At 37.7% G+C, this 25,953-nt stretch overlaps 1 protein-coding gene across 1 annotated transcript in view; it reads left to right on the top strand.

Annotated features, from left to right (window-relative positions):
- The window catches only part of LOC122811795 (nuclear receptor subfamily 1 group D member 2-like), a 327,820-nt gene that overhangs the window by 250,374 nt on the left and 51,493 nt on the right, over positions 1–25,953 (top strand). The window contains exons 5-6 of the mRNA XM_044083862.1: positions 6,833–7,356; positions 15,979–16,164. Coding sequence (XP_043939797.1) covers positions 6,833–7,356; positions 15,979–16,164 — 710 coding nt within the window. The remainder of the gene's footprint in view (positions 1–6,832; positions 7,357–15,978; positions 16,165–25,953) is intronic.

Below are 25,953 nucleotides of genomic sequence, written 5' to 3'. Positions count from 1 at the left end.
GCAGCTATACTTCCAACTAGTAATGTACTTCCCCTTACCTCTAGATCACACACTTAACACACTCTTCTTTCTTCAAGCTTCTCCCTAAATGTTATAGGTTGGGGATTCCCTCCCACTCAGAATCTTACAAAGAGTTTGAGGACCCTGAGGTCATTATCTCCTAGAAAGAATATGGCAATGACACTTTGTCCATTCTACAGCCCAATTAAGATGACTGTAGCTTTGTGAAAACCCTTAGGTTTATGAAGGGCTTCATGGACTGACCTGTGTTCCCTATTCTTCCCTTCAGAAATGCTGCATTTGGGAAAGAAGGAAGGAGAAGCCTATAGGAATCGTGGACAATGAAACATTATTCAACCAGATGCCATGCATGCCTTCCCATAAACCACTCTCTGGCTGTACCATCCTTTTCATGGAGGACAAGGCCTTTATGTCCCAGAATATATTTTAGGATACTCATGCATTTGTCTAAGCTGTGTGTGAAGGCAGACATGGAATCACGTTGCTTGGCATTTGAGGGGAGTCTATTCCAGAGCACAGGAAGGTGCAGATTAAAGAATCTCTCACTTCATTTACTTTTGTTTATTACCGGATATAAACAGAGATCTGTTGCTAAACTGTTGGCTAAACTGTTTGATGTATTGAGAAAGATGAGGTCTTTGATAATAGGGTCCCTGATGGCACAGAAGGCAAAGCAGGAATCTCCCCTCAAGACCCTATATGACACAAGAGTACAAGGATAGTGGTTCCAGCCTTTATTGATAACTAATATTTTTGAGGCATGAGATCCTTTTTATTAGGAACCAATGCAGTTTTTTTATGTGTATGATGACATACATGCTGAATGGAGCATTATATTCTATAATGGGTCTAACCAAGCCAGAGTATAGGGGAACAATAACTTCCATGGTTTTAGATGAGTTGCTATGTGGCAATTGAAGGAGAGAGAGAAGAATTAACCCAAGTGCTCAAGTCCCTGATTACAAACTCACTGGAAAGTAGGTAATAGAAACTTGCTGTTTTCCAAAAGAGATGAAACTGCATATCTAAGAATGTAGTTTGAGCCCATTTTCAGTGTACCTTTAGTTACTGTGTGATAGTTCTGTTTGAAGGGTATTATTTCACTGACTGATTTAAAAACTACTCCCAACCTATAATCATCAGCAAACTTTCAGACAGTGATCCTTATTGTCAGTGTTTAGGTCACAGAAATAAATTTCAAAAATTAGGTGTTGTGATGGGTTTGTGAGTTGTGCTAAAGAACAGCAGTGCACTGTGATTCCGATGTATTCCTCATTAATATTAATAAGGTGGAATGTCGTGTACTACGCATCTAAATGTAAAGGGGCTGCCATTACTTTCCTTGCTGTCAATGACATTGCCTTTATTTGTTCTTCTTCTTTCGGCTTTTCCCGGTTAGGGGTCACCACAGTGGAACTCCGGTCCGCTAATGATTGGCAGTAGATTTTTTACGGTGCCAAGGTGCTAGTGTGATGCCCATTCATGCATGTCTATCGAATGCCACTTGACCACAGGGAGGACATGCAGACTCCACACAGAAGGCGCTCCAGCCAAGAATCGAACGGGAGAACCTCTTGCTGTGAGGCGACAACGCTACCGCTGAACCACCGCGGCAGTACATTGCCTTTATTTGTACAATGACAAATGTTTTCTGGATTGCATCTTATTTTTCTGTCACCATACAGGAGAAAGCAAAATGATAAAAGTTAAGTCTTCTCCTACCTTGCATCTCAGAACAATGCCTATTAACACAGAAGAGTTCTATGTTAAGTTACCTCTTTATTTTTATTCAGCCTTACAGTGTTAGTGTCAGAAATTGATTTTTTTACTATACCTTGCTTTTTCATTAGAGTAACATCCAATGCAAAATACCACAACTCGGGCTTCTCAGAATAGTGCTTATTACAATGGAATAGAGGTGTGCTGCCGACAAGTTGCAATCTGACGTTTTTTGGAATTGTGATAAAATGCAGGTTAGGATATTACAGCTGCAGATGGAAAATTACTAAAATCCAAAATATTGCTTTCCAGAATTATTTTAAAATAGTATATATGTGTTTTCTGTTATGGTAAAGTGCAATGCACAGTGTGAAAAAACACAGCTCCAGTTACGGCCTAGTGTGTTATCTAGCATAGTAACATGCAAATCAGGAAGTTACAACTGTGCTGTTTCAGAACACAACTTAACTCACAACAGTACTGTGTGTGCACAAGTGTAGTCAGAGCATTTGGCACCCTGGGCAGTCCCTCAAATTGGTGCCCCCCCCCCCAACCCCTTGACAGAAGTTGAACAGCAAAAAAAAAAAGAAAAAATACCAGACCTGAAGACAAAAAGAAAAAAAGGCACAGCTGCTCAGTTTGCAGTTTAAGTAGGCATTATGTTAACAGTGGCTGCATATATGATTTTTGCCACTGACACTGTCAACAATTTGTAGGCAATAGTCTGCACCTATTCTGTGGTGCTGATTGTGCCCCATAAATAACATTTGCCTAGGGATGTACCCTAGCTACTGCTTAGTGTGTGTGTGTGTGTTAATTCAAACATAATAAAATGCAAAGTAGAATCCCACTGTCAGAAAGGTGCTACAATGTCAAGTGTTGCTTTCTAGAGTTACATTCAAACAGTGCACATTACTTCTGTTTTACTTTATAGTGAAATGCAGAAATATGCAGCTGCAGAGGGAGCAGCACACCACCACTGAGTGTCTTAGGGGGGAGCAGCACACCACCACTGAGTGTCTTAGGGGGGAGCAGCACACCACCACTGAGTGTCGTAGGGCATGTCACCCCACGGTCAGTCTGTGTTGCTAACAACATGTGCTCAAGCTTTCATTTTTGTTCTTGTTTAATTCAACAGTACAGTGTCAAATGTCAATTAATACAGACATTTTAAAATACTTTTTGCTGCTTTTCTTTCATCTAAAGCAAAGTATCACTGCTTCGCTAAGAAATGTATCACCCCACAGTGTGCGTTACTATATGTTGCACTAAGTGCTGCTGTTTTTGCTGACTCTTGCACAAAAGGGAATCATAGCGTAGCAGTTTATTTCCTGCAACATGTGTTGTGGCAAGCAGTGTTAATTCCAATCTGCTGCACAGTCTGAGGAATGCATTTATACATTAGAGCACAGTGTTATTTTAGAACAATACTGTGGAGTGTTGAATGCTTGTACCTACTATAGGATAGTGCTATGTCTGAGATGTATGAGCTGTGTCCATAACAGTGTCAAATGTATTTTCTTTAGTTCAACAATATAATGTCAAATCTTTGTTATTGTAGATATTTTATAATACTATATTGTGTTCTCACGCAATGATGAAATGCAAAGGATACAGTCCGTTCCACTGGGAAAACTATATTCTGTTGCCTGGTGTGCATTACAATGTTTCATCACCTCTTTATTCATACAGCGCAACATTTCATTGCTTAAGTGCTGTGATGCAATCATACCTGTATTATGTGGATGATTTCTTAGTGTAAAGCTCTGTGGATATTTAATTATAAGCCCACATAATTCTGCTGTATCCCTCATTGACAACACCATAAATTAAGGATAGTGTGAGTGTGAGTGTGTGCCCATAGACTTTAATGGATGGGCCTGCATGCCTGTGTGGTGGTGCTTCCATTAAAATCTGTGTATATACCACCACACTGCGACTACTCTGCATCAACAAGTGTAAAGCAACGTTTGGTGGTGTCATAGAAAAAGCAATATTTTATGAAGGTTTTCAGTTAAAATGCAACCATATTTGAGTGGAATAACTGAGGAAAATGTAGTGTGGAACTGGCAGTACAATATCCTATGATGTATAATGTGTGATGGAAAACTTTGATATTTACTTTGCAAAACACCACTGCTTTCCCTGTCTGTTTCTCAAAAAAGTTAGCACCCTATAATCTTAGGTTGCATTAATCTCTGGTGTCAACCACTGCTACTTCCAAGGGTATTTTACTATGACCCCATGTTGATGACGTCTGTATTGCACTTTTATATTTATTCATTAAGTGTAAGGTGAAGAGTTGATTTCCAAAGACATTATGTAAAAAGTTTCCGTTCCATGGAGAACTCAAAGTTCCTAATGTTGATTTCTGAAAGTGTCTTGAAACAATACATTTTTTTTTATGTTTCTATAAAGTATTATGCAAAATGTCAAGACTCCAGTCACCTCCCCCTCCCTCTCATTGTATTGCATATTTCTGAACAGTTGTTATCACCAGACAGTATGTGGCTCCCAGTTTGTCTCCATTGTTACCTTCACTGTCTGTTAAGAAAAAGTACATAATCAGACACAGTGATACGTTGCACTTAGATCACTTTGGGTGTAGTCAGGGCTTTATGTCGCTGCCACTGGAGTTACCCAAAACATATTAAAGTAAAAGCAGAAACAGCTCAGTTATGCATTGGGATTCTTGTTGTTGGGGTGGAGACCTTGGTGCCAGTATGCTGTGAATATTCTTTTTAATTGCTTGAGAAAAGAAAATAACAAAGCTTTGCTGATATAAATGGTTGCAGTTTCAGAACAACAGTCCTGAACTGAACAGCATCCTATTTCAGCATACACTAGGATAAAGGAGGTGGAACAGAAATAAGTTGCAATGGAGATAACTTGATGTAGTGCATTACTAAAAGCATCTTTACACTGAGTTTAATACCCTGACCGTTTAATACATACTGCTTTTAAAGCTTAGTTAAACATTACCTAGCCTTTCCCCTACCTCTCTGTTTTTTTTTTCCATGAAAAATAAATAAGTAGACTTTTGATAATGTTTGGCATAACCTTTGTTGTTTATGACCCATGTAATTTCTTTTACCGAGTTCCATTTTGTAGTTAGATGATACATTTAGTCCTATGATGTGATGCAGAAATAAGACTATCAGAGAACATTAAACACTGAAACATGAACAAGTTTTACCTGCCTCTAAGTGTTATGTATAATTAAAAATATTTTTCTTTACTTGAATTGCTGTGACTTTCGGCTTTTCCCGGTTAGGGGTCGCCACAGCAGAACTCCGGTCTGCTAATGATTGGTAGTTGATTTTTACGTGCCGAGTTACCAGCCCTGACGCACAACCTTCAACGAAGGTACGCCCATTCACGCATGTCTCCACGCAGAAGACGCTCTAGCTGAGAATCGAACCAGACTGTTCCATTCCTAATTAGATAAATGAATATGATGAGTGCTGAATATTTACTGAACTATGTGCATTTCAAATTATCATCATTATTTATCTTTGCTCATCCTGGCCAGGAATGTCCCTCCCTCCCTTCTTTCCAGATTACCTTTTTTTTCTTTCAATAGGCACCTGAAGACTCCTATATTTATGTATTTATTTATTTTGTCTTAACTTCTTGACGCCTTCTGCCAACTTCCTTTCAGCTAGTGTATTATCTGCCCTCCACTCCTTTATTGCACTTCTGCCTACCTACTAGTACTGTGACTCCTTTAGCCCAGCCCTTCCTTCCTCTTCTTGTATGCCCTGTATTTTACCAAAATTGCTAGTGTAACTTCCTTTATAGCTGTACTGGCTTTCACTTTTACTTCTCCACAAACCATTGTCCATAGCTCTGAGTCATTTGTCTTTGATGCTTTCCCATACTTTGTTTCTTTGTCTCCGGACCCCTAACTCATCTTTGACCTTCTCACTAAGCCTGTCTTAACCCACTTCACTGAGATCCCACAATTTAATCTTTGTCCTTATGTTCTTCCCCAACTCTGTATCACACAATGGTATGATCTCTTTCAGCTAATGATGCTGTCATTGGAACATTTGTTAACTCCACTACATAGATTAGCATCACATCCAGAATTCTTAACCTTTCTGTTACAGTCCAACACCAGTTGACTACACAACTCATGATCATAGACCTCAGTTACCACCTGTTCTTTTACAGCATGGAGCTTGGAATCCCTAGTTTGCTTCTAGCAAATTTACACCATGGATATAATTCTGTTCCTTCTGTCCCGCCCCTTTATTTTGTCCCCTGGTTCTCTTAACCCATCTCCTTTCATGTGTCCATGGATAACTCGCTGAACATATCCAACAGCATTTGTCATTTTCTGCACTTTAATCACAAGGGTGCCTACCATAGGTTCTACCTTCAGCCTGCTCTGCTGCCCCTTTCATATTCTTTCACCTTTATGATCTCAGACTTTATGTCTATCCTGCCTCTCTGTGTCATTTCAGAACATCATATACCTAGCCACTGCACTGTCCCATGTTTTTGTGATCCCAGCAGTGTCTACCATATCCCTTTTGAATCACTGTCTCCAAGTCTCCTTTGTCCCCCGCAGCCTGCTTGGCACCTTGGCTTGCATAGTAAGTTTGTATAGTATTGTAATAAAACATGTCCTAACTCTTATCGCTTAGTATATTTACTACATCGGGTCATCCTTTCCCTTTTCTTGTATCCTGTTTCCACATGTCTGCTGCAGTTGTTAGCATGGGCTCCTTTCATTTCTTTTCAACTTTCTGCTGGGACATTTCGTTTTATTATTTTTTGGTTCATGAGAACTAGTAATGGCCTGAAGGAGGAAGCTGGCATGTACATAGGATTGTCTTTAGTCAATGATTATTTTTGTAAACTTGCAGGCATGTACAATTTCTGCATCCCTAGAGTCTAAAGGCTAATTTTCTTGCCATCTTAGTATGCGTACTGTTACAAAGGAGACAGGTAAGTAATTGTACAGTTTTATATGTCAGAGTTTTTGTTGGTAAAGGACTCATCACTTCATCATGAATGAAATACAGTATGTGTTGTAAGTGTTCATTAATGATTTATAATAAGTTTTTGTCCTTACTTTTTTTAGCTGTCCGTTTTGGTCGTATTCCAAAGCGGGAAAAACAGCGACTGATGGACGAAATGCAGAAGTACAACAACAGCATAAATGAAGCCACTATGGATGTCGACTCTGTGCCAGAGATAGCACCCAGTTCTGACAACCAATTAAACAAGGCCATAAATGCCATATCTCGTGCATACCACAATATCTTTGTCTGTGGGCATGACCGGATGAACAAGTTTCTTCAAACTAACAGGGATGCTCTCCGTAAGTCTGATAACTTCTTCTATTTGAGAGACCAGGGAATTGCCAAATGTTACAACCTTGGGCAGTACAACTCCTCTGCTACTGTAAACCATTACACTTGCCCAGGACAACAATCGTCATACATCGACAGCCTGACAGATAGCTTCACTAACATGATATACTGCACTCAGCAAGGTAGCTGTGTTGGGAGCCCTCCTGCAGGCCATGGAGATTTTGAATATGACTTCTCTGAATCAAGACATCAGCAATCATGGCCTTGGAGAACATCATCCAGAAAAGTACTGGTAAGTGAGGAAAATCCAAGTTTTTTTTTTTTTTAAAGTAAGACCACATTTCTTTATTAAATGCATTACATGCTGCTTTTGTTGCTTATTGCTAAAATATTGCAGGTATTGTGAAAACTTGCTAGAAGTGTCATTTTTCAGTAACTTTTAAGGACATCATTTTGTGGTAATATTTCAGTCTCGGAAAAATCGTGATTTACCCGTTTTTTTTGCATTCTCTTCTTTCTTACGACGCAGTTATAATACCTAAGGACTGCGAACATATTTTCCTTTGGGGTTGTTATTTGCAATGAAACTTTGTGTTTGTGTTGACTTGCACAGGCAACTCGTTGGTTTGCTGGAAATGATCTAGGTGGCCCATAATTCTTAAAATAGTGAATGCCGAGTCACTGGTGTCAGGCCTCCAGCTGCTATCAATAAATATCAGCTTTAATAGGAAGCATCAGCATAGAGGATTACGATCGAGTCACCGATTGTAACAATTATATTATGTAATCAAGACGTGGATGCCAAGAAATTGACCTTGAGAACTAATAATAGTCCGAGATGATTGGAGATCCAATTGTTATTCTTTGTATTGCATAGAGATTTATCTGCTCCATGCACTGTTAGTTCGTCAGAGTAGAATTAAAAAAAAAAAAAAAACACAATGTGTTGTGGCTTTAAAAGCTGGTAAAACAGTGGGGAAGTGGTTGATGCCTTTACATATTCCCCATGTAAGGGGAGCAGTTTAAATTAAAATACTGGGTGTACTTTAGCAAGCAGCAGGCAGCAATGAGAGCAGAAATAAAGCTGTGTCATGTCCTGTTGTTGCTGTTTACTAGGCAGTGCTGTCAGCTTTTAGTTCTAGATGTGATGTAAACAGAGCCTAGGGGGTGTTAACAATTAAGCTTGGGTCTCAAGCTACATTAGCGCTGAGCCAGCATGTAATTTAATTGATATTGGACTGTAATCACAAGTTCTCCGTGTACTTTATATGTCTTAATGCCAGTGGGAGATATTACACACTAAACTGAGCTGTCATCTCCGAAATGCATTAAAACCTCATCTAAAATACTAGCCATACTACCAAGAGTTTAGTGCCAACATGGATTTTGCAGGGAAGACGGTCCATTGTCATCGTCAGTGAGTTTTTTTGAAGTCTTTCAGTTTAATGAATTGCATATTTGACAGAATTGGACTCAGTAAAGTGTGTGCATCCATATAAATATATACGCACACAGACGTGGATCTCTGCAGTATGGTCGAAAGCTTTTATGTTACATCGGAGTACTTTGTAAAATTTATATTTGTTTGAATTGTGTTTTTTTTTTTTTTTTTTTTAAGATTTTTTTCCACAGAATGGAAGATGTTTCTTGTGTTCTGCACTATTACGGGGGTGAGAGTGGTATGAGGGTGGTGTTTCTTAGAGCTTATTGGGTTCTTGGTGTATTGAGGAAGCTGTAAGTTTGCACTGGAGGTATTCATGCAGGATCATGGAATTTTGTGGTTAAGGCAGTTTTCCCTTTTCTGCTCTGTTGTGTGATCTCAGAGATGATATGTTTCTAAAATCCTAGGGTGTATAGTATTTCACTGTATAAGTAGTCACTGGATTATCTTCAGTGTACTGAGTTAATAAAATTAATAATTAATTGTCAGTAACTCGTATCTGTCTTCACAGTGTCAGCCCTAGGAGAAAAAAATCCTTATTGCACACAAGTACAAGTTTGGCAAGTTTTTTTTTTATTCACTTGAATACATGAAGTGCTGAACAATAAGAGTCCTAGTCCATCCACTGTATATCTTTATCATCCTTGATACAAAGTTCTTTAGTACCTGCCTGCTCCTAATCTCTTGAAAGAAATCCATAGGTACTCAGGAATATTCAAGTCTTCTTATGTCTAAACAATGAAATTGTTAAGTGTAATAAAAAAGAAAGAAAACCTCCCTGTCAACCAACTGCACATCTCCACCCAGTGCATGTGATTCCATGAAGCAAAGAAATCTTTGTGCATTTGTAAATCACATGTTTTCTTTATAACTGAAAAGCTTTGCTATATTCTCTAATATCACCCACCCCATCCAACCACTACCTTTCTTTCCACTCTACTAACTACCTTGATTATGGTAAGCTCAGATGCTCATAAGCCTAGTACTTATACAGCAGGAACTTCTTATTGTAACATTTGTTAATGTCTGTTATGTACTTCACAGATAAAGATTCTAGTTGTCTACTGATGTACTATGTTCTTCATCTGTAAATATGTTGTAAGTAATTGCTATGTAAATTGTTACTTGCTATGTAATCCAATGTAACTACTGTCTGTTTATTTTAACTGCGGAGCTTTTCTCCCAGGGCCTCCGCTGAAAATGGACCTACATCCAGTTGGACACTCCCAGTCAACAAATATAAATAAAATAAATATCGTTACAGTAAGACCCTTTACATATTTATGGTGGTATCCAGACATCAATACCAGGTTTTATTTTCCCCGAATTGCACAAATTAACACTCATGTTGCCAATGTTGCGTCTCTAAAATGAAATTGAAAATCTGTTTCTGTTTCTAAAAGAAAACAGACCATCATTTTCTCCCCTCCATCATCGGAAGTGACCTAACTATAGGGAAGGGGAAATTGTTAGTTTTGATTAAACAACATAAATGCAATGCTAGAGAGATGGCTCAAAATTTTATATGGGGAATACATCAGACACTTCTAGAAACTCAAAAGCAGGAAGTATGGAGAGCTATTTGTAAAATAAAAAGTAGACAGTCTCCTAGAAATGCAAAGTAAATTTCACAAAAAAGCCCTTAAAATGTAACTTTTTTGGTTGGAAGGGTAGACCCAAAGTACCTAGCCCTAAAAATCAAGCAACAGTGACTGAAAAATCAATATGTAAAATTTAAAGGCTTTTCAACTGGAACAACAGCGATATTGCCCCAATTAATCATGGAATTAACACAACTATATATCACTTTACTTAGAACAAGAACTCTGAGATGAGAATAAAAACTGCTGCAGGGCTACATAAAATGGGATAAAATTGCCGACTTTAACAGTTGAGATAGAAATTACAATTTCAAGGGAGATGAGTGGATATCTTTCCACAAAAAGAAAAACTCTGGGCCCTGGTGGTATTCTGGTAGTGTCGTATCAGAGGACAGGTGAGTCTTTACTGATAGATCTGTTAAGTTGGTTAATGAAGTCTTGGCCACAGAGCTGATCCAAAGTTTGTAGAAGCAGCCCATAGTGACTGTTATACAACTGACAAGGGCTTCCTCTAACCCCATTCAATGAGAATTTTCTCAGCTATTAAAAGAATGATGTCTTCATTTTTATGAAGGAGAGAAAACACAGGTGTTATTAGGAATTTTTCATGATTTCAGCTGGGATAAGAGGGCTTGGCTTTCCTGGTTTTGAATTATAGAGCAAATCTACAGATCAGATCAGGACTATTAAATGGTCTCTTCAACCTGAACAGATATACATTATACTTGGCTAGATGGGCGGGATCTCAACATTTTATGAGGCTGTTTGGACAAAAAGAGAAAGGCTAACAATTTTAAAAGCTTAGCAGTACAAACTAGTAAAGTGGTCCTTGGAGATGACCAAGCCGACATCATGGGTGAAAGACTGAATCCTAATTAAAATTTATAATGCCATGAGTTTGCTGGTAATACAGAGTAGGATAAATTTATTTACTGCTTGCAAATAAAGTATTTGGAGAAGTTGATCGCAGGTGGCACTCTGATGCACGGACAGACACTGTTTGTTATATTGCGAATGGGGGAGGAAGGAAAACCATAGGCAGAGTTCTATAATAGTTGGGTAAGGAGAAAATGAGGAACACCTCAAAAAAGGACTGGCCTTTATAACCTTAGTGGTAGAAAGAGGCATGAGGGTTAATACAAAGTGAGTGGTGTTGCAGATCTTAGTAATAGTTGGGTATTTAACAAATACATATAGGCTCCTAAGGGGAAAGTGATTTGAAAATGAATATAGATTAGAAGGCATGAAATTCAATAGTAATCATGCTAAGGTGTGCAACCAAGTTAAGACGGTCTCATTTATTTGTGTGGCAGTGTCTATTCAAGTACTTCTACACCCCAGTGAGGCTCCCTTAAAATTTTCAAATGGTATGCCTAGACTTCTAGGGGTGTTTGTAAGGGTAACTGGGTGACCAACAACTTATTTTCTGAAAGTGCAAGGAACTAGCTGTCAGATACAAATTATCTGTGATGGACCTTGGACAAGTTACATAAGTCTGAATTCCCCTGTTTTTTGTTAAATTTAATCCCTCATGCTTGCTGAGACCCCCTGGAAGTCAGTCATTTTTAATTTAATAATGTTGAAAGGTAAAATTGTTATTATGTAGTCATGGAAATGCAAAGGGTTACTGGGGACAAAAGATTTGGGAGACATATTAAACAAATTGCAAGACACGAAACTATGGACACACTGTCAGTATCAGAAAGATAAGTTGAAGATGTACAGATTCTTAGTTAATAAAAGTAACCAACACTTCTAATGGAGTTATGAAAATATTCAGCAATGTTATGAAATTACCTTTTCAATCTCTGATAAAATCCAAGGCTGAAGATTTATTGTAAATGAGTGACTTTATATAAATACATATATATATTTTATATGCATCTCCAAATGATATCTTAAGTTGTAAGTTTTACACAATGTGCTTGTTTTTTTTTCTGAGAAAGAATGGTTCCTTTTTTTCCTTTTTATTATTTTTTGTACCTTGATGTCACATCAGTTGCTGTAATTCAGATGGTATGTAAATAAATTTATTACAGGAAAAAAACAGACCATGGTGATTCCTTCATTATACACCATGACATAATAAAAGTTGCTCTCTCAGATCCAAAATAAACACATTTTTTTTGCGTGGCAAAAATAGATTTTGCATTCTGTGCAAAATAGCTTCCCAGTCCATCCACAAATATGTCCATGCTGTACCTTAAAGCTAGCGACAAATCTGCTATATTATCTAGAAAAGGGAGGAGAATTTAAGTCAGGGTTGCTTGTTGGTAATGCATTACCAACTACTGGTCCCTCGTTAGTGCTGTACCTGTTAAACGTAGAGCAGCTGTCGCAGACACATACCTTACCTTGACTATTGGATACTGGCAAACATTCTGTTTCATCTGTTCTTTTATTTTGTCTCCATTACAGGAGAGCGTTTGACGCTGACAGGTTCTTATTACTCAGATGAGCCCATTAAAAATGTTTCATGGATATCATCAGTGAAGAATGCCTTTTTTTAATTATAGGATATTCACTTGAAAAATCTATGATTTTATATATATATATATATATATATATATATATATATATATATATATATATATATATATATATAAGATGGAAGGCGACCTGTGGTTTTCAAGTCCAGTCATTTGTCACAACTACTCTTGCACCATTGTCCCTCTTTTCACTGCTGTGTTTCAAGCAACTTTGAACACTTCTGATGGTCTGCAGTTTACCACTGCCTTGGTCAGTAGATTCATATTCGGTGTCAGCATTTTATTCTGTCTTGAGTTGGCCCCCTTCCTGTCATAACCCATGTCTTCCTCTGTCCTTCCTCTTCAAGTCCAATCCTTCTAAAATAGTGTGACACATCCAAATAATCTCATACATTTCTGCCATCTTTCCTGTTTTTGCACATGTCATAACTGCTTGCTTTATGCCATCCCCTCCACTGCCATTAGCATTTTGATAATTGCAGTGCTCGCTTAATACAATCCTAATTTCATTTTGTAAGTATAACTTCAAGAACTTACACTGTATTTTCAAATGTAGCATTAAGAAATCACTGTGTGTGGTTTTGCCACAAAGTGATCAAACCAAATTCTGATAATTTTTTAAAAACTTAACTGAACATTCATTTGATTAGTTTGGAAAATCTTTGTTTTTTTCAGGGGGTGGGGTAGAGCCTTAAGTAATCATCATGCAAGGGGTTACATCCTTACTGTTAACATAATACACTTAAGAATCACTGCACCTTGAGGATAAAAATAAATCATCTTTCTGTTAAACTGGTCAAAATACATAAACTGGTACTAGTAAGGTTGGAAGATGTTCCACTGGTTGAACCATGTACATTAGAAGAATAGTCACAGTATGTTTTAAATACTTCACAAATTATACATGCAATCACCCTACTGCTCTTCACTGATTTTGTTTCAAATTGCAAAAACTGATTCAGCTTAGCAGTTGTTACCACAAGTCTTTTTCTTCATGCATCTTGTTAAGGTCACTCCACCAGGATTCTGTTTTCTGTGAGATTTTTGATGCTTTATCTTTTTATAACAAGATCATTAGGACCATCAACAAGCAAGGCAAGCATTCCTGAATAAAAAAGTTATATGTACCTTTCTAAAGTTCCTGCAGGAGAATGTGACTCTTGTATCACAGCAATTATCCATGAATTCATATAAAATTACAATAATTACTGAACTATAAACAAGGAAAACAATTAAAAAAGTGTTAATCAGTTTTTGTTTTTTAGAACATATATTTAACGAGACACTTGGTTAGGTATCAATCAGCTCTCTGAAACGATAATGTAAAAAAATTCTCCATGAATCAGAGTATAAATTTAAGCCCAAATGATTATTAGACTGTATTGCTTCAATTAATGACCCATAAGCTTTAATTTTACTACCCGATTGTCCGTAATTCCTTTCCAGTATTGAAATTTTTGTGTGTGGAAAAATATCCATTAAGCAGAATGTAGGGATATCAGGAAATGGCAAAGCCATCTCAGAGCTGTGTGGATTTCCCCTGTAACTCTTTCCCATGCAGAAGAGACTGCATTATAGGACCATATTAAATAAAAATAATTATCGAAGTCTTCATGGCAGTGCTGACACTTCATACTGTTAAGGTTAATTTTATTATGAAAATGAACTTGGGACAACTGCCAATTATAATGCATCTTTGCATAAGTAAAGTTAGTGAGGGAAGAGAATTTGTCATCATATACAAGCTATAAACACAGATTCCTTTCTTCCCAGGATAATTTTTCCTGAAGAAAGGTCTCCCAGTTACGCTCAAGATCACTTGTAATAATTACAGGGGAGTCTACATTCAGAAGATAAAAAGCGTTTAGTTTAATTCCATTTAAACTCTTTTGATAATATGGAGTATACCTGGCTCGAGACATACCTACCAGCTGTGTATCAATTATGCACCTAATTTAAATTGGCATGAGGGAATCTATATTTAAGGTCCATGAGGGATAAAGTCTTTAAACTTTGCAAGTTATATCTTGGAAGACATTGACCTGGGTGGTAGAGGAGGAGATTTAGAGATGTTTTGGTCAAAAGGGAGGTTCACTATCAAGTCCTCCTTAAAGCTTGCAAATAACCAAGGGCTGAATGAATCCCTGACATTTAGAAACATTTTAAAATGCATACTTAAAGCATTTCTGGTTTCATTTTAACAATCTTTTCATATTCCAGTTATTTATAAAACTGTGTTATGGTTTTAATATATTTATAGGTTCATAAGTTTATACTAAGCCAGTTGTATGCTGACCACTATAGGGTAGGCTTAGTCAACAATGCCCCAGAAGAAAAACCCTTAAAAGTAAGTTTTTAGTTAAGAATAAAAACCATTGAAAGTCAGTCAAGAAGACCGGTAGACTTAATTTAGGATATACATAAAATATTATCAGCTTGTATTCTGGTAGTGGAAAGAGAAAATGAACAAGCAGGAGTAATTGACGTAAAGAGAGGCAAGAAAAGGAATATGAAAGACTGAGATGTGATAATTAGTTTCACATAGTTTGAAGTCTGTAACCATTCAGTCATGATAAATTTACAGGATCCCATCCACCCGTCTAACTGAAATTCTCAGTGCTACTAGGCTTTTACACTGTCTAACGTGCAGACATGCTTACTGTGACAGTGTCTTTAGTTCACTGGTCATATCTGAAAGATGTAGCTCTCTGTTAGCTTTTAAAATAAGTGCTTTGTAGTAGGTTACACAAGTGTGAAGAAATTCATAATATACAACGAAATCCCTCACTGGTTTCGTACTGTTTATATGTTTGTTTATTCATTAAAGTGCTTTTTTGAATACAGCCTGTTTTAAATTTATGATTCCTTGAGACTTGCTGTATGACAGACTTACTAAAACAGTTGTTTTTCTCTGTTTATCACAGATTAGTGGTTTTCAGTGGTGCTTTGATTGCCTTCCATATCTGAAAGATGTGCCACAGCTGAATTAACATTCCACCAAACAGAAGATGCATGTATCTCACCAGTGTGTGTGCGTTCTGTGATGGGTTGGTAACCTAGTTCGATTAATTACCCTAGCTGGTGCCTATGAGAGATAGGTCACAGCTCACCATGACCCTCTACTAAATTAAGTGAGATATCGGAGAATGAATGGATGAAAGCTGTAGGTCATTTATAAGAGATGTAATTGGCTAGACATTTTTTTTCTTTTTGTCTTATGTAAATGGATTAATCTGCTTGCTTGCTCATGCAGTATTCAGAAATCAGTATAGAGACCAATGTCTTTAACAATGCAATAAGCTTATTATAGCCCAGAGATGAAATAAGTAGTAGTTATTAATTAAGAAGAGTGTTGTATACTCTTTTTTTTTTCCCCCCCACAGGCATGCCCATTAAACAGTAACCCACATGCCGTTACCAATAAAAGCAGTCAGCAGGTATGGGATGACTTCTCTCTATGCTTTACTCCAGCAGTGAAGGAAGTTGTGGAATTTGCCAAGAATATCCCTGGATTTCTGTCTCTTTCGCAGCAGGATCAGGTCATGATTCTAAAGGCTGGTACATTTCAGGTCAGTGTGGCCATGTTACTGGAACCTTTTGGCAGTTTGAATTTAATGTTTTCTGTTTTTTAAAGAGGCACAGTAGATCATAATATTTAATTTGTTGGTGATGTGTTAATATTTACTGACTCTGATTTATGTTAGTAATTTTATTTTAATCTTTATTTAAGAGCTATACTCCTTAGTTGACTAAAGTATGGGTAACTAAATAGGCCAGGAGCATACTTCTGTGCAGTGCATATAGTGACATTATATTCCTCAGATATGAAGCTTGAAAGGACTTTCTAAGCTTTTCACATCTAGTTGGAACAACAGTATTGATGTCATATGCTTCTCTGCATTTCATATTTTAATGTATCCTGCCCTTTTACACTGTTACCTGCTTTATATATTTATCTTTCTTCGTTTTAAAATTAAAGCATGTTGCAGCTGGTTAACATGTGCAGATTCAAGCAACATTGTATTACATACCACACAGTGACTTATACCACACAGTGACTTATTTAAAGCTTGCACTATCATCAACTGTTTTCTGCTATATTTGCATTGTTATATGTATTGGATCTGGACTGGTGATAGAACTGATTACTTAATTTAAACACACACTATTTTTCCCCAAAGCTTTTTTATTCTGCATTGATAATTTAATTGAACAAGGATGTGCTTGGGTTAATTCTTCAACCCGTTGAGTTTTATTTTAGAAAAAGTCATACATAGTTGTTATATAGCATAGTAAGTAGAAAGGAGAAAGAAAAATATAAGATTTGCAAATAGGACAATGATCAAGGTGTGCAAGTAAAAACATATGTACGTCTGACAAGCAAGGTTTGTTTCCAACATTTATTAGGTTATCAAAGATACAACAGCATGTGCTCATATAAGCAATGAAAGTTCTAAGTAAGGAAATACCTCTGGGCTATATATCAATGATTATGTTTTCTAGGATAGTTGTGCATTGGTTTAATCTTACAGATTTGTGCGTTTGTACACATAAGGAGGTTATGATCCATTTTTCCATACAAAGTTGAATGTTGGTTAGTACAGGGCATGTTATGGTCCTATTTAAAGCAACAACGTGAAAATTATAAATATGGAGAATATGATGTAAGCTTACCGAAGACATAAGAGTAAAGTAGTCCCACTTCATAAGTTCTGAACTCAGACCCTCAAAACACCATTGATCACCTATGTTTGCTCAAAATCATCCTCTCAAGAATACAACCACTCTGCTCATAAGTATTTGAGAGAACTACTCATTTGAAAAGAAACTCGGTAAAAAAAAATAAATCTTTTTGTAGTGGTGGCTAAACCTTCTTACTTTATTCTTATCACTCTGTGGTTTCTACATTTCACTGAAACAGCCAACGCTAAAAAACAAAGTAAAACTGCCCTACTGGTTCTGCAAGATACTGCTGTATTAGAGTGTGCGTGAAGGAATTGATATGAAGTATTTACAGATTGCTGCAACACATAGTGAGGAATAAAGTCTGAACTAAAACATCACTGAGGTTACAAGCTCAAGCAAACAAAAAATCAGTTTTGATGGATCAAGTATGGATAAAACAAATGTAAGTGTGTTCAAATACTCATGCTATCTTGAGAGGCACAGAGAAAAGTCGGTATTAGGATGCCCACAAGTTTTTTTGCCTGTATGCCCATCAGCCATGATCTGTTCCCTAGTGTATCTTGATCCCATATTTTTCCCTGTACTGTGTATTCCAGTTCAGTACAAGGGAGAGTGCTGAATGGAGAGGCCGTCATCAAGACAGATGAGTGAGAGTTGCCACAGTTTCCTGTTCCTTCACTTGCTGTACAACTCCAACTAAACTGTTGTACTGGCTTCCTGTGGAAGGCTCTAAAGTATTTACACATGGCAACTGATCAAAGGTTTCTTCTTAATCTGGGGATCCATTGCTCTAGCCTGCTGTGATGTTATCAAAGTTAGGTTTTCTATGCTAAATCCTTCACTCTGCAGGTAATCCATAACCTCACTTTCTATTTCCTTAAGTCCTCCATTACTAATCCTCTTTTCTACTTCTTCTGTTTGTTTTCTTATTTTTGTAAAATTATTCATGTCCAGATATCTTTGCCTCTTCAAATATCTTTGGTGTGGCTCTTTTTGTATTGATTAGTTTTGCTTTCTCATTTGCATAAATATTGCACCGTATTAAATCTCCTTCTCTTTCCTGTGTCCATATTTGTTCTTCAGATGTCTCCTGCTACTCCTGTTTCTTCTTACTTGGGGGCACTCGTTCCATAATTCTGTGATATAACCTGTGTTAGACTTTCTACACTAAATCCTTCACTTTGCAGGTATTCCATAAGTTCAACCTTTATTTTTTTTAACTTCTACTTTACTAATCTTCGGTTCTGCATTCCCTTTTTGTGATCTTATTTTTTGTATTGTGAAACTTTCCATATCTGGATGCCTTTGCCTGTATTTCTCTTTGAATATCTTTGGGGCTGCCTTTTTGTATTGCTTAATTTGGTTTTCTCCTTTGCATAAATATTGCACCCTATCAGATTCTCTTTCTTTCCCATGTCCACATTTCTTTTTTATACTTTTCAAAAATCTCTGTATTTTGTTCTTTATATTTTCACATTTCCTTGCTTCTTTTTCCAAACAGCCCAAGGTTTCTTGGTGTTTATAATGTTTTTCATAACTATATTGTATTAATGAGCACAACATTTTATTTGAAGCTACTGACAGGTTTTCTTGCACAAGTATTTTTCTTTCCTCTCTTAATGTTTTTGTATATCTTCTCTCTGGAAATTCTAGGCTTCCTGCATATAACAATACATAATTTCTTTTGTATCCTGAATGGTCCACTCTGTTGTCGTTATGGCACTTTTTTGGCCTATTGTAGGAATGTTTCCATGTCTTGAGGATTCTGCACTATCATTTTTTTCCAGTCCTGGCACTAGTGCACCTAGCAAGATTGGGCACTTTTTTATTTTGGGTCATATGCACCCAGCTCTGTCTTTTATTTTTTAACCTACTTCTGTCTGTGATGTATGCTTTATAAAACACAGTCTATATATCAGTGTCATCTTGGTGAGATTTTGAGAAAAATGGGGGCCATCTTGTGAAGATACTCACCAAGATTTGAGGATGAATTTAGCAATACTATTCTCCTGTGCTTTCTGATTTATCATCTTTCCATTTGGAACCTTATCACCTCTCCATTTGGACCCTTATCACCTCTCCGTTCGGACCCTTATTATCTCTCCATAAAGACCCTTGTCTTTTCTGTTTAGCATGACCCTTTACATGTCCCAGGTGTGGTTTTATACAACATTGTCTCAAAATCCTTTTGTCTCACTGATGAAAAAATGCCTACCTCCTCTAACTGCAGTTTATACATTTCCATTCCATCTCCCTACACATGTTGTTTAGGGGCCTTTCTTATGGAGTACTTCCAGTAACTTAATGGTTCTTTACCTATATGCATTATGGAACTGAATTGAGTACTAAAGGTGTGGTCCGTTCAGAGTCCAGTACAGTGTAACCATTACCTCTTTGTTTCTGCAATCCCCCTCTCCCAGGATTCACCTCAACATTTTGTTTTCTGCTGTCATGTTCCTCTCTTTCTGCTGCAAGAGGGTCTAGTATAAGCATGGTGCATACCCCATGTATTATTCCTGCTCCATTCCCATCGATTTCACTCCTGGGCTAAGTACAGTAACTGGAGTTTTTGGGCAGTTAACCTTAGCTGTCCACCTTGACGGCCTTTTCCAAGTTCCTTCTTGGAATCTTTACCCAGCTCTTTCACTGTTGCACTTCATATTTCATCCACAGGGAGGCACTGCCTGCCTTTTTTCTCTTCGGTATGTCTAAAATTAATTCAGTGAAGAGTACTGAACCCAGGACTGACCCTTGCTATATCCCACTAGTGTTAGCTTGCATGTAGTTTAGGCAGCTTCAGCTCCACTATTTCTAACAATGAACAAATGATGTGTTAGCATTTGCTTTACATACTCAGAGAGTTTCTTCTGAGAATTTCCCTGTACATCTGACCGCCCCAAAACACACACACACACACACACACACACACACACACACACACACACACACACACACTTTTACATACAGAACTTTTTTCTTTCAGCAATCTATCAGCAATTTACTTACATGTAATTTACTCTTTTTAATGTCCACAGTTGCTCAGTAACTGACCTCAGTTTTTCTAATGGCCACATCTAGACAGCTTCTGAGGTTCCTAGTATATCATTTTTCTGCTTATGTTGACTTCATGGGTGTCCACATCACTGATGTCTCTTTCTCTCTCTTGTTAATACAGCCAACATTGGCCCGCTGTTGTCCTTTGCTCAACATCATGATTAGCCCCAGGACCCCACATTTTCTCATGTCTTGTTTTAAGGAACTTACCTAGTTTATTTAGTTTCTCTGTGGTGACCCCTAACTGGGAAAAGCCGGAAGACACAACAACAACAACCTAGTTTATTTAGGCTCATATGGATAATGCTATTTGCTGTGGCAAAAATGTTCTTTGAACCACCAAGGGAGTTTCCATGCTTTTTGGAAAACCCTCAGTGTGGTCTAATAATTTCATTGGCTGCACAAAATAAGAAACTCTGTTGCTATTTAATACTGCATCCCAGTCAAAGAGTCTTGGGTTGTAGACCTGTTTGAGAGGTGTGGCTGTGTATTTTTTTCATCTAAGAAGGCATGCAAATATTTAAGTCAGATCTTTTGTTATCCGTGTTGTGCTCTTGACAAGCCCATGTTTCTTGTTGGAACATAAACTTTTCATACACCTAGTTAATCTGTAAATAATATGTACCATCATGTTTCCTGAGCTATTTGCAGCTCAGCTGATGCTTTGTGGAGGGCTCCATAACATTTGAAAGGTCAGCCTGCTGTCACTTCCAGCTTATGTACACCCCTTCTCCTGTCCTCCTTTTTGGAAACTTGCTTTCTTGCTACTGATATTGCATTGCATGGGACTTTGCTTGTTGTAAATAAGAAAGGTGATGTGCAGTGAAAGGACTGGAGCCATTAAATCTGCCCCTGCCCCCTAAGTAGTCTTCAAAGAACCATTTACCACAGTTAATAGAGGCACAGTTGCCTCTGCTATAGGGGCTCTCTACAGCTTTGTCAGAAGAATCACAAACAATAGTCCAATCTCTCTCATCAGTTCAAACATTTCTGGCCAAGAAGGCATAGTCCACGTGTTTCTTCTAGCAGTGGTACTCTTTTCAACATCCTATTCAGCATCCCTGAGTATTTCCAACTCCCCAGCATTACTGAAGGTTGTAGCAGTCAGGAGGCTGTCGCTTCATAGCACCTGTTATGCAGAAGTAACTACAGAGGCTCATGGCCTGGATACCATACACAATGGATGCTTCAAGTTTGTTAATCAAGCAATTCTTCCTTCCGCCCTTCATCCATCTCTGGTAATGTGCCTCTTCTAAAACTCGTGGTCAGGTGAAAAATCAAAATGATGTGCAGATTAGAACCATGCTGCCAGCATACAGTGCGACAAAGGAATGCGGTTTCTTTTTCATTTAATCTTGTTTCTTTCTTTTCTCTAAATGTCTGTGGAATTAAACTTTATTTTAGAACCCACCAGGCAAAGCTGGCACAATAAAAAAAGTTTTACATTGTTTGCTTCAGTTCATCTTTCAAAATCTGCAGGAAGCAGAGAAGGGTGCAACTTTCTGTACTTTTGTGACACTAATACACCATTGGCATCTGGTGAACAAGTCCTCTAACATTTTATACCTGGAAAAACCCTCCCCTTCACCACGCTTAAGCTATACCTTTGGAGGATGTCAAAGTGAGAGGGAGGAGAATCATATCCATCAAGAGTCCATTGATAGGTCTAGAGATGAGCAAGGTCTCTGGGTAGTCCTGTTTCCTGCATTCCAAAGATAATGTGGTAAACGGACTGGTTATTCTAGATTCTTTGTAGGTGTGTGTGTGTGTGTGTGTGTGTGTGTGTGTGTGTGTGTGTGTGTGTGTGTGTGTGTATTTGATGTGGAAGAAAGATCTAGCAATCTACTTCCATTATCTGCTTGGCTTTTCAACTCTGTGGATGGTGATGGCTACACATGGGGTCCAAGAAAGAGTCAGGTGTGACTCGGCAACCATGGATGGAAGGACATTGAGGCTGAAGTGAGTAAAAAAACTTTTATTTGTTGAGTTTAGTTAAAGATTAAAGCAAACTCCTGCCATGATTGTTGAAAGAGGAAAAGGAAATGAGTATGGTGAAACATTTAAGGATGGGGGGTTGTGAGGGGTGGTAATTAGATCATTTTTAAGGAGTTTTGCTGGGAGAGGTATATCGTGGTGGGGGCAGGAGGAATGAAAGGTTAGAATGTAAGGGGTCAGTTCTAACTGGAAGAAAAGGATGCAGGTGGACAGAGAGATAAGTTAACAAGAAGTGATAGTGGCAATAAGACATCTTAAAATGAGGAAGGCACTGGGTCCTTATGACCTCTCGTTAACCATTTTATAAACACATGGGGATAGGAAGATGGAGAAGCTTATGGGGTAATTTTCATTTTTTTTTTTTTAAACAAAAAACATGTATCTAATTCTCTTATGACACTAGCAATCATACATTTATATAAATAAAAAAAAACATTGATATATTTTCAGTTGCAAGTGTTATGCTTCATATATTATCTATATAGTCATTGTCAGTCAAATATCATAGCTCATCCAATTCCTTCCTTCACTTAAACCTCATTCCTCCCACAAAACATTATTCTGCATGTATTGTTTCCACAATTCCCATTTTTTTCTATATTATTTGCTGGTCCCCTTTTCTAAAGATTTCACTTCCAGTTCTTTTATGTCTTTTACTATATTCACTACTTCTAATACATTATTTTTCGTGATATTCGCTACTTCTAATGCAGTCGGTTTAGATTTTGATTTCCATTTTCTAATAATTGGTTTTCTTTGGTAGCCGCCAGAATTAAACTTGGCAAGGCCTTACTATGTCTAAATAATTCCGAGTCTGTATCACAGCTTAAAAAAACATTTCCTTAGTTACAACAATGTGCTCAACCAGTGTTTCTAACAGACCAGTCTGCAGGGAATTTTTAAAGTTTGCCAACTCAATGGGGGAATTTTCTAGAAGGATATACAAGGTGGGGCAGTACTGCCAGACTCTGTAATCAAAATATAGTAAAAAAAAATATATAAGGAAGAGTAGAGGTTGTAGGGAAGGGACAGGCGAGGGAGCTGGATCCGTGGGAGGAGATGTGAGGAAAGAGAGCGAGGAAGCTATACAGCGACATAGATGAATAGGATGCAGAGAAAGAATTTTCACAAATTGAAGAGTAGCTGAGTGAAGGAGAACAAGAAGTGGGGACGGATGAATTCTGGCATGATGTGCTAGAAGTGTGCAAGAACTGAAGCTACTGAGACTGATATTAATTTGCATGTGCAAATACTATACAGATGGTAATTTATGCATGTGGGACTTCACTCTGGAGGGAATGGAGTGTGACAGAGGTATGGAGAAAAGGTTGTATAGCAGCTGCATATGTAGTGGGGTTGAAAGGAGGTGCCAGAGCTATGGCAGACAGTGGTGATTCTTTGGGGGTATTTGTACATAGATGTAATAAGATTTCATGAGAATATTGGCTTGATCAGTGCATTGCTTGGGGCATCCAAGCTCAGATCACAATAGCTAGGCAGTGCTACTTTGTAAATGACTGTTCATGTGCACACCTTCTTAGAACCCATATTTAGGCATGTCATATTAGAAGCAAATATCAACAGTAAAATATTTTTGTATGCTGTCAAGCCCCCTATACCTCTCACCCCCTACTAGCCCACTATTCTCACTCCAAAGTCACTGCTCGTCAGATAAAGAAGGATTAGTTGGCTGGCAATGAAATACTTGATGTTTCTATAGGAGACTACAATATAGAGCACATATTTAACAGTCCCCTAGAAGGGCTATAATCTCTCTCATTTGCAAAACTAGCATTAGAAAATGAACAACTGGTACCTCAGGCTTTTATACTTTGGCTGTTGTGCAGTGAGCTGAAATGAAACCAGCAGGAGAGTGCACTCAGAGTTTTGTCGTTTGTGGCATCAGGGCATGGAGGGTAGGCAGAGGTGCAGGAAACTAAGGCTAAAGATGATGGCAGGGTGTGTCATTATAGGTATGATGGATAAGTGGTAAGCTTGTGGAAAATGGATGGAGTAGGGGAAGCAGATCCAGTTGCAGTATCTAAGCATGAGAAACAGAAACGTATCTGGCTCATGTAGTACCTGGACCCATACCCAGAGCTGCTGTCTCAACTGTAAGTAGAGGTCTGAAAACTCAAGAAGCCACCGATCAGGTCCTGCCTATCTCTCAGCTGAGAAGAAGAAAAAAAATTTAAGATTTCAAATTAAAACTGTAGCAAACTACTTGCTGCAACTTATAACACACATGAAATACTGAAGCTCTTCACTACTGCAAGAAATCCGTATTGAAATTCAATGCCAGTACTGCACAAACGATCGAGTACCATCTCCCGATCATGCCCCCTAACTGTGTCCAGGCTGGCTGCCTCCTTCACCCCACCCTAGTTATGCTACTGGTGAGGAGGACAGTGATAGTAGTAGAAAATTGAGTGGAGACTCTGTGGTAATGAGAAAACAAGTGAAGTGGAACCGAAAACTAGGAATTAAGGTTGTAATTCTGTAAAAATCTTTCTGGCTGCCACACTATAAACAGGGCTGTGGAGCTAGCATTTCAAAGGATTACGTAAACACAAAAAGACAGCTTGCAGATGTTCTCCTTTTCCAAAACTTTATTCCGTAAGCGCTTTCGTAAGGACTAGTATCCAAACTTCCTCAGACAAAGTTACACAAGCAGTCAATGACTTATATACTTATACAATTAATAAATAAAACAATAAAACAATTATATAAAAAAAAATAAATAACTCAATTCCTTTCCTTCTATGGAAAACCATTTACTTTGTATTTCCATATATAATTCATGATTTTATTACTAAATGCCTAGACACTAAGTTAGTGACTTGAATTAATATGACACGTATGCTCGTATATGCGTTGGCACACTGTCCTTTCTGTCTTTCCTATATAAAAGGATTGGCATTGTTGGCATATAGCAGCATAAACAATGCCCTTTGACTCGCAATTAAATTTACCTAATATGTTGTATTCAACATCTCTAATGGGGGGGGGGGTTAACATAAAAAACATAGCCCCAGCCAATTTAGTGTCTAGGCATTTAGTAACAAAATCATGAATTATATATGGAAATACAAAGTAAATAGTTTTCCATAGGAGGAAAGGAATTGAGTTGTTTAATTATTCAATTGTTTTTTATATAATTGTTTTATTTATTAATTGTATAAGTATATGTCATTGACTGCTTGTGTAACTTTATCTGAGGAAGTTTGGATACTAGTCCTTACGAAAGCACTTACGGAATAAAGTTTTGGAAAAGGAGAACATCTGCAAGTTTCGCTGTCTTTTTGTGTTTACGAAGTACTAGTTGGTTGTCTTGTTTTCAAATTTCAAAGGATTAGGCAATGGATCATGGAGTATAATCAAGGCAAGGGGTGCCATGGGTGCTGGCCAGTTTTGCTAGCAGTATAATGCTTGGCAATGCTGCATTGTCTTGACAATTGAAGAATGTTGACAATATTGTTGATGTAATGAGTCTGTGTTGTGAAAATTCAATAAACAGATTAGGCTATCTTCTTCCAAACTTTAAATGCAATCTACTTATATAATATTGAGGTCCTCCATGCTATGTCTGATGGCAGGTCCAACTTTTTCATCAGAAAGAACCT

Source organism: Protopterus annectens, chromosome 9.part0, assembly GCF_019279795.1.
Source record: "Protopterus annectens isolate FY-2018-M chromosome 9.part0, PAN1.0, whole genome shotgun sequence".
NCBI lineage: Eukaryota > Metazoa > Chordata > Ceratodontiformes > Protopteridae > Protopterus > Protopterus annectens.
The sequence above is the reverse complement of the archived record's forward strand: the minus strand, read 5'-3'. Positions and strand labels throughout refer to the sequence as shown.